The sequence below is a fragment of the Hipposideros armiger genome, unplaced genomic scaffold (genome assembly GCF_001890085.2).
Source record: "Hipposideros armiger isolate ML-2016 unplaced genomic scaffold, ASM189008v1 scaffold_271, whole genome shotgun sequence".
Taxonomy (NCBI): domain Eukaryota; kingdom Metazoa; phylum Chordata; class Mammalia; order Chiroptera; family Hipposideridae; genus Hipposideros; species Hipposideros armiger.
The window spans coordinates 584,235-594,329 of NW_017731621.1; the positions used below are offsets into that span (position 1 = coordinate 584,235).

A 10,095-nucleotide genomic window follows, 5' to 3' on the forward strand; every position below is an offset into this window, starting at 1 on the left:
AATGTACAAAAATCACATTTTTAAAACTAAAGTGAGAGTTGAACCCAATAATTTCCTTAGGATAATTAATGCAAAAATTTAATGAGTTTTACACCATAAATTGTACTGTTTATAAAATATTTACCAAATTTTGCTTAGTCTTTTTATTAGGTATAGCCTGAATTTTTTTCAATTAGTAGCAAATACATTTCCTTTTTTTTTTTTTTTGACTGATAAAGTACCACCTTGGTGAATGAAGCCAGTTACCAGACTTAAGCTTAAATCAACTCATAATAAAAAAAAAATCCTGGCTGGCTGAGTGGCGCGTTGGTTAAGAGTTGGCTTGGGACGCAAGCTCTGAGCAGCAGGGCCCCAGTTCGGATCCCACATGAGGGCCAGTGACACTGCCCTCTGCAGCTATGATGGTGAACAACAGCTCGACCTGGAGCTGGGCTGCCATGAGTCGCCAGCAAAGGTGTAGGCTGCAGCCCCTGCTGCAGTGGGCTGCCATAAGCTACCGTGAGTGGCCGGCAGCCGATGTGAGCGGCCATCCAGAGGCTGGCAACCGATCTGCCTCAGTCAGGAAGAACGCAATAATAATACCAACATGGGCCAGTGAAACAACATCCTCCACAACTAAACTGAACAACAAAAGGACAGCAACTTGTCTGTTCCTTCCCCTGATTCCCCAGCGCTGTTCCTCTCCCTCAATTCCCCAATAAAATCTTAAAAAAAAAAAAAATCCTTCCATTATGAGCTAACAGGCACCCAAGAGCAGTTTTAAAAAACAAAAATATTTTTGAAGCACTTGGACCTCAAACAACTGGCTTCAGAAATGGCATCTGAGATACTGAATACAAGGATCACAATTCCATCTTTGTATTTTGTACTTAAAATACTAATATCAAGTGATTGTAACTGAGAAACCACACAAAAAAGCTACAGAGTTTGAGATAACCAAAACAGAAATGCTGCGTTTCATCATTATACATACTCCGCTTTAACTGTGGGAAGAACTCTGCCAGCACCCTCTCTCCAGCCCTTCCTACACTCATGTCTCCTGTCCTGAAACATCCCTCCACCTAGTAAAACATCCTTTGACACCACGTTAGACATACCCTGGGGAACTGCAGTGTCTGTTTCCTTCAGATTGCTCCGTGACGTCAAATAACATATAAAGAGCACTGAGCAGTCGTCTTGCATATAGTCAGTGCTGAGTCAGTCAGATCTCATCATCTTCTTCATCATCAATTGGGCCACTGAAGCACAATTACTAAAATGGTAGCCTAAAAAGTGGACTTTACATCCCAACAATTCCAGTGTTTTTTTAAAAAGCCCAATGATAATTAAATCTGTGATAGTTTTACTAATACATATTAAGGTGATTGTATAATAATATATTGAAAATTTCAAATTTATTTCAGTTTGAGAAGTCTGTATTCTTCAAGCTATACCCAAACTGAAACTAAACTGATAGAAAGATTATATGAAAATCCTCTGAGTAGGAAAAATATTTTCCATAGTAATATAAGATTTTATTTTTTCAATGGAAAAGGAATGGTTAGGAAAGAATCCATTTCTGTATATGAATTTGCCCATTTACCTGATAGATATAAAAATAGCACAAGAAACATAGATAAATCTAAATGGACTGAGCCAAAGAGAAAGGTATTTCATAGAAAGTATTTTATCATCAGAACAGTATGGTTTCCTAGGTTTAAGATCTATTTATTGTGTTATTTTTACAAGTAGCAAAGTCCCTTTGTTTTTTTCCCAGCTTAATGCACATGAATATAAAAAGCTACTGATTCCCACATAGCCCGCCCCACCCCCATCTGACTGGGTTCCCAGGAGCTGTGGATCATGAACAGCTTCCTGAAGGAGCGGTGGTTTCCTCCTTAATGCGGTCTGGAACTCCAGCACTCTAGTCAGTCATCCTCTTGCTGATTTCTCTTCTGCAAAAGGAAACCAAGACTACATTAAAATAGCATATTCGAACTGGAATATTTGTTCAGCCAAGATCACTTTTTCTGTAATCAAGTATCATTTTCTAGAGGTCATGGCAAAAGACGTAGGTGAAAGTCTTTGGAAAAACATGCCTGAATTTATTCACGTGACTAGTTTATCACTTTGGCTCCCGGGCACATTATCCTCAGGTATTTGAATATTTCCTACTCTCTCTTCCCCACTTTCGAACATTCCCACCCAGAAACACATTCACAAATACAAACATTCACTTTCCCCCTTGAGGAACCACAGCAGAGGTCTGACATTCTTTTAGTCTCCTAACAGCATACATACTTTCTTCAAAATCAGAAACATTGTGAAAATTACTCAAAAAGCACGCACATCATAAAAACATTTTCCTGTTATCGCTTTATTATTTATTCTTTTATTATTAAATAAAGTATTCCTTTAGCTCACATTACATACTTCATTATTAAAGGACCTCACTCAGTAAGTCAAGGTAATATAAGACTAAAACGGAACATACAGAGAGGACCAGCATACTAAGCACACATTTACCAGCTTAAGAAAATCAATGAGTTTGTGAGCGTCTTCCCCAGTAGACAAGTCGACAAAGTCCTTGGGCAGCCGGTAACTCAGGTAAGGACTGGGCTGGAAGGTCACTTCACTGTTTGTGCAACGGAAAGCTGGAGAATCCTTTACAAAAAAAAAAAAACAGGGAAAGTCTGTGAGACATTTTTTTCTTTTTAAAAGATATTTTTATTGGGGAATTGGGGGAGGGAACAGCGTTGGGGAATCAGGGAAGGGGAACAGACAAGTTGCTGTCCTTTTGTTCTTCAGTCTAGTTGTAGAGGACGTTACTTCACTGGCCCATGTTGGTATTGTGATCATTGCGCTCTTCCCGGGTGAGGCAGTCGCTCGCCGGCCATTGGAGAGCCGCTCACAGCGGTTCACAGCAGCTCACGCCGGCTGCTGGCCACTCACTGTAGCTCATGGCAGCCCACTGCAGCCCCACTGCAGCCTACGCCGTCACTAGAGACTCATGACAGCCCAGCTCCAGGTCGAGCTGTTGTTCACCATCTTAGCTGTAGAGGGCACAGTGTCACTGGCCCATGTGGGATCCAAACCGGTGGCCCTGCTGCTCAGAGCTTGCGTTCCCATGCCAACTCTTAACCAGTGAGCCACTCGGCCGGCCCTGTGGGACATTTTTTTTTTTTTCCTGTGGGACATTTTTTAAAAGTCCGTTTTCCAAACTGAAAAAGATCCTAGTGTAACAATTTAAACTGCATGTTCCCCTCCATACTCAATAAGGGAGAAAATAAGACTCTAAAGTAAAAGAAGGCAAGGAGGTTTTAAACATGTTTCTACATATTCACTGCGACATAAATGTTAAGTATCAGAAAACAGTGTCCTCATGGGGAGCTAAACACTCCCGGGAGCAGCCCGTGCGCTGCAAATGGGTTACGTTTGGATCGCTTTAGTCCCTCCGTGGACCAGGGGCCTCAGGCTAGTTATCCCAGGTCTTGGGCAATCTCATACTAGCCGGAACGCTTGATAAATATTATCATTGTCTTCAAGTGCAGTTAGGAAACACTGCCTTGGAGAATCAAGTTAATAGTGAGGGCCAGTCATTTAACTTTTTTATGTATCTCTCTCATCACCTATGTAAAACTGCAAAATCACCTATCACACTGAACAAGTCTTCACATTCCGTAGAGTTGACTCTTGAACAACAGGGGGGTTAGGGGCACCGACCTGCAGAGCAGTGGAAAGTCCTTGTAAACTCCAGTCAGCCCTCAGCACGTGCACATCCCCAGCAGCAAAGCTGACCCTTGAACAATGCAGAGTTGACCTCTGAACTGCACTGATCAAGTGGGGAACATCTAAGTATAAGGGGACTCACGCAGTTCAGACCCATGTGGTTCAAGGGTCAACTGTACTTGCTGAAGAGCTTGCCTATAATATTTACATGCTGCCTTGTGCCAAAAAGGATTCTGGAGACAGAAGGCCTTGAGTTTGGACTTCATGTGTGGCAGATATCTAGGTGAGGGATGGATGGTGTCCAGCAGATGGAAACAGACTGGAAACTTGAATGGAACAGGACCTAGAAAGCAGGCCATATCTTATGACAGACAGACCAATCATCTGACTTTTTTTTTTTTTTAAGCTGAGCCATCCTGCCACCTGTTGGCAGCTCAGCTTGGGCCAGGCAGGAATCGAACCGGCGACCTTGTTGCTCAGAGCTCACACTCATGAGCAAGCTCTTAACCAACTGAGCCACTCGGCCAGCCCCATCTGACAAGTATTTATGAAACACCTGCTTTGGGCTGGACCTTGTTCTAGGTATGGGAGATAAACCAGTAAACAAGACAGGGAAACTGCCAATCAGCAAGTCAGCCCACAAATGAACAATATCATTTCAGATAGCAAAAAGCGTTATAAAAACAAAACAACAGGGTGTTATAAGAGCCAAGCAGACTACTTCAGAGAGGCAGTCAGGTAAGAGCTTGTTAAGGAGGGGACGTCTGGACTGAGGGCTGGGAAGCATGATGAAAGCAGCCTCGTGAGGTCAAGGAGCAGAAGGCGGTTTGAAGGCAGTGAAACCACCAGAGCAGAGATGCTACGGCAGGGCGGGGCTTTGCAGCTTCCAGAAAAAGCAGGAAGGGTGCGATCTCTGTGGAGTGGAGGGCAGGCTGGAGGGGATGCTGGGGAAAAGGCCAAGTCAGTTCCCGTTCCCCTTTGTTATCCCCAAACATCCAATATGATGACGTTTAAATTAAGAAGAAAAAAAGAAAGGATTTAGACCACAGAGAGGCTCTTGTACTAACTGTTTCTATCCAATACTCATATTTAAAAATATGACCCTCTTATTTAAAAATAACCCTGCACTGAATAATTTACATTCTTCTCTGTGATGCTCAGATTTAACAGCCCACAGCTGTAAGATGCCCACAGGAATAAAATTCCTTCACCCACTAATTCAAGGAACATTAATTAACTGTGCCTGGCACTGTGCTAAGCCCCGCAGATGTGTGGAGACGCTGCCCTGCGCAGAGACCTGCAGCCTAAGGTAGGATGCAGGAAGTCAGGGGCAGGCATCACACATTAAGGCGAGTGTCTCGACAGGGAAAACATCAGAGTCAGACTTAAAAAACAGGGCGAGAGAGGGCCCAGGACAGAGGAACTATGAAGAGAAATACTTCAGGGAGGGACGAAAAGACAGGTGCTCACTCTGAAGGCAAGGCAATAGCAGAAGAGCAGGAAGAAACCCAGGAGGGGAGCACGTGTCACGGTAGCCCAGGGAGAGGTGTCATAAGAACAAGTGCCAAGCGACAGAAGGGCGGCACATCGTTCACTGCAATTAGTGACAAGTCAGGAGGGCCCTGCCAACAGCGGCTTGTGTGAGGGGCAGAGACTGTGCCGCTAAGTGGCTGTGGCTGAGGAGCAACAGGTGAGACGATGAGTGAGACGCAGCAGCCATCGAGGACAGATGACCATGTAAGGGAGCGGCTGTGACGACATAGGACTACTCAGCCGTTACAAAAAAGCAAGTTACCTAACAGCATAAAGGAAACGGGTACGATCGCACTTAATGTAAAAATGGGTGGTGTATCCATACAAAACAACGCCTAGAAAAATATTAACTCAAGTGGCAAGCATGGCTATTTCTAGGTGGTAGGGTTTCCGTCTTGCCTCTTTCTAATTCTTTTTTTAAAATGACTGTGTAAAAATAAAATTTTTTCAAAAGATATAAAACTCTCACAAAATAACACTAAATGTTATGAAAAACTTGGGATACCTAAGTTCAGATATAGTAAAATCTCATTTATTTAAAAAAATTGTGTATATGTGGGAAGGCATGTTATGTATTAAAATATAAGCAGGGGTTCTCAAGGCAGTAAGATTGTGGGTGATTTTAGAATTTTCTTTAAAAAATGAGCATGTACTACTTTTATAGGCAGAAAAAAAGCTTTACAAACTTCTTTATAGAAAGTCTGGCTGTGGAGATGAGGAGAAAAAAGAGGGTAGCTGGGTGATGATATGGACTTGAAGATTTTGTGGGGTTTTTTTTGTTTGTTTGTTTGGGTTTTTTTTGAAAGATTTTATTGGGGAATTGGGAGAGGGGAACAGCATTGGGGAATCGGGGAAGGGGAACAGACAAGTTGCCGTCCTTCTGTTTTTCAGTCTAGTTGTGGAGGATGTTGCTTCATTGGCCCATGTTGGTATTATCATTTCGCTCTTCCTGGGCGAGGCAGATTGCTTGCCAGCCATTGGACGGCCGCTCACGCTGGCTGCCAGCTACTCACAGTAGCTCATGGCAGCCCACTGACGCCCCACTGCAGCCTCTATGCCATCACCTGCGACTCACGGCAGCCCAGCTCCAGGTTGAGCTGTTGTTCAGCATCTTAGCTGCAGAGGGCAGTGTCACTGGCCCTCATGTGGGATCCAAACCCGGGCCCTGATGCTCAGAGCTGGCGTCCCAACCTAACTCTTAACCAACGCACCACTCAGCTGGCCCAAGATTTTGTGTTTTTAAGATAGGAGATATCTGAACATGGTTAACTACTGAGAGAAGCTGGTGGAGAGGAAGTGACTGGAAAACGGGAAAGAAGACAGGTGACAGCACAAGGTGAGCAGACAGGGAAAGGGATGGTATGCAGGGCAGGTGGGGTTAGACTTGGGAGGATGGCTGCAGACAAGTTCGGAGGTTTGATGACAATGACACTGAGTTCTCACCACTGGATTCTCTCTTCCTCTGAAGAAGGAAAGGAACAGAGGGTCTGAGGGGTGTGGGGAGGTGTGAAATAGCCACTGTGGGTGATGGAAGAGACAGCTGACAACATGGAAAATGAGACACTGAAAAAAGGACCCACTTGAAATTGGGGTCATGACTGTGAAGAGAATCCGGTGTGCACATCCGGGCAATTTCCCTCAGCAGCCCGGGGTCAAGATCAGAACAAACAGATGTGCACACTGACCCAGAGTCAAGATTCTTCCAGGTGGCCAGGGCATAAGGAGCCAAGAAAAAGAAAAATTACTAGAAAAAAATATATATCAGATGACCATTATTCCTTTATATCAAGTTAAATGCATGAATCACCATGGACACTCTCCTTCTCTGCTCACCTCCATGGGCTAGAACCTGTCAGTAAATCTGTGTTACACTCTGCACTTCCCCAGGGTACAAGTCACTGCCTCTCCAAGTGCCTAGAGAACTAGCAAACATTTAGGGAACACAAAGGTTTCCTGTATGTCTTTATTTAGCATCTTACCTGCTCCAGAGCATCTCCTTCACTAAAATCACCTTTCAGGTTTCTTCCGGATATCAGTTCTTCCCAAGTAAATAGCAGAGAATCTGTTACTTCACCAAATGGATTAAAATCGATCAGCCACACCTTCCCCTGCAGGACAAAGACAAAAATTAACAAATACAGAATAAAAACATTTAAATTCTATAATTTGTATTATCAGAAAGAACTTCATATTATTTCACCCAAAACATAACCTTAAAAAAATCTTATAACTTATTTCAAAAGATAGATATTTCCTCCAGGTCCCATTGGAAAGTCTCCCAGGTCCCATCAGAAAAAGGGCCACCTGTCCAAGTCAAGTGTAATAGCCTCATCCAAAGGGTAAGTTACCTGTAAATACAGAGAAGGGACCGAGGAGGAAAGAAAGCCTGACAAAGACCTATATTTCAACTCCTGCCTCAGCTCACAAGAGTTTTAAGTAAAAAAATCCAAGCAGGAAAAAGGAAAATCTCAGAAAAGGTTACACCGAGGTAGCATGACTGAAATGCTGTCAAGGGTGTCTTCGATTATCTTTCAAGATTATCTTTGCCCTGCCAGGCTGGAAAGAGCCAGAGTTCTGGAGTACCACCCACTCCCACAGCATAAGGAAGGAAGTATGGAAACGTTCAGGTTTCGTTAATTGTAATGTAATATTTGTTTGTCTGTATGTTAGAGCTTAATAGCATGCAAAGGGGACATCTAAAAATTATCATCAACCTTGAAAAGAAGTTTCTATCTTCTACTCTGAGAGTAGAGGTGGGTGGGCAGTGTGATAGGTTCCTGGCTCAGGGAAAGAATCCTGATCTGGTCAAACTGAGTGAAGTTAGAGTCAGGGGCGTCTGAGGATAATGTGGCAGAGCACTGACATCACAGAGCTGGGAAATTCTGCCATGATACTAGTACCAACTGATGACCACCGCGATATACATGACACTGAGTAGACACATGTTTCCTTCAAACTTTTATCTTTACTCCTCTTGATTTTTCTCATTGAAACATTTCACATAATTATAGCGTTTTGTTCTTGATAACTAGGTTTTTCTGTAAATGCGTAGTAATCATGTCTTGATTGGTCATGCGTGTGTGAAATTACATATGCCGAAAGCACTAGATTGCTGAGCCAGCATTACTAATACCAGCACTGTTTCTCATCTGGGTTAAAGGAAAATTTTAAGAATGATGAAATATCTTATTAGGACTTGCTTCCAACATCAGAAGCATCTAGTAAGTGGCAAAGAACCATTACAAGAAGTTTGCAGCACACACCATTTAGGTTTCTTATTTTAATACAATCCCCAGGCAAAATCTTACAACTTGTTTTGCCACTTGAGCTGGTTCCTTGTATCAGTTTGGCGCCCATTTGTACACTGACTACGTGAAATAACATCAACCATCAATTAACTTCTTGGTATGATGTCAGTTTTGCTTTTGGGGCAATTACCAAGATGACCTTGGCATGCTGTATGTTATTTTACCAAAATGGGAATTTTTTACCCCCCAAACCCTTTCTACTTGATTTTTATAACCAATAAAACCATTGCATTATTAAAAGAAAAAAGACTACTGCACCTGTTAGCATAAGAATAAGTTCTGTAAACTATAATAAAAATATGGCATATTGTAAAGAACAAAACAAATTAAAAACACAAAAGTAGATCACTACTGCTAGGACTAATAGCTGGCAGAGTTTGTTCTATAGTTCAGAAGCCATCCTCTAATTCAAAGAAAAATAAAAGCAGCTGGAATCAGGCATAAAACTATCAAGATGAGGATTTTATAGCTATAACATGTTTTTCATGTAACATCTCAGGCACAAGCCATCTGAGAAATTCTGTTTTTAAGCAATCCATCAGATAACACAGGCCCAGTAACCTTCCGGAAATCTACCAACTGACTGACCACCCCCCAACCCAGCCAAATAAATTTCTATGCACCAGACTCAGTGCCAGGCACTGGGGCCTAAAGACTAATAACAGAATCTATTCCTTCAAAGAGCTCAGTCCAGACCAGGACACGAACGCCTACCCCCTCCACCCCCTCCCCAAAAAAGAGAAACAAGCACCATCCAACAATTACGGTACAGAGGGGTAGATGCTTCAATAGAGGTGAAAGCAGGGTACTATGAGACGAGAATATAAGGCGGACCTACCTAAATCTGCAGGGTGAAGCTGAAAAAGCTCCCCAAAGTAACCTGGAATTTAAAGACGACAGTGATGATGATCTGAGCAGTGAGAGGAAAAACAGACCATTTCAGGGGAAAAGAACAAAAATAATAAAAGCCAACATGTGCAAAGGCCATGAGAAGATGGCCAGCCCTGAGATTATTTTCTAGAGGGCTCCAGAATACAGTGGGCTAAGGGAGCTTCGAAAGCCTCCTGTTTCAAACAGGATGGAATTTGGGTTAAAATAATCCCTTTAAATGTATAAATGAGAGTACAAGAAAGAATGGGGATACTGGGATCCAGAAATGAGGAGGAACCTGGAAAATAGAAATAAGCATATAAACTAATGCAGTGGGAACTCTTGCGAGGGATTTCCTCCCAGGAACCTCAGGGCAGGGTTTTAATGTGCAAACAGGAACAGGAGACTGGCCATGGGGAAGAGAATCAGAACCAAGAAGTGAACTTCCAAGGGCTGCCACCCCAGTAAAGGAGCATAAGAAAAAACTCCTAATGACTGGAATAGGAGAAAAAGGAGCTTGTCTTTCTCTCAGTGGGGTTTGGCAAACATGAAGCAGCAAATGAAAAAAATTTTGAAATCTTTGCAATTCCCACAAATAAAAATACCAAGCTTACTAAAGATGAACTCATGGTAAAATAAATAGGCTGGTTTACAAAACCAAAAGGAAATAATCAAC

At 42.7% G+C, this 10,095-nt stretch overlaps 1 protein-coding gene across 1 annotated transcript in view; it reads right to left on the reverse strand.

The window, feature by feature from the left end:
• Positions 1-1,647: 1,647 nt before the first annotated feature.
• Positions 1,648-10,095, reverse strand: part of CDC123 (cell division cycle 123) — a 73,780-nt gene continuing 65,332 nt past the window's right edge. The window contains exons 11-13 of the mRNA XM_019656959.1: positions 7,221-7,349; positions 2,506-2,643; positions 1,648-1,934 (exon numbers count right to left, since the gene is read on the reverse strand). Of these exons, the coding sequence (XP_019512504.1) occupies positions 1,908-1,934; positions 2,506-2,643; positions 7,221-7,349 (294 nt within the window). The 3' untranslated portion in view covers positions 1,648-1,907. The remainder of the gene's footprint in view (positions 1,935-2,505; positions 2,644-7,220; positions 7,350-10,095) is intronic.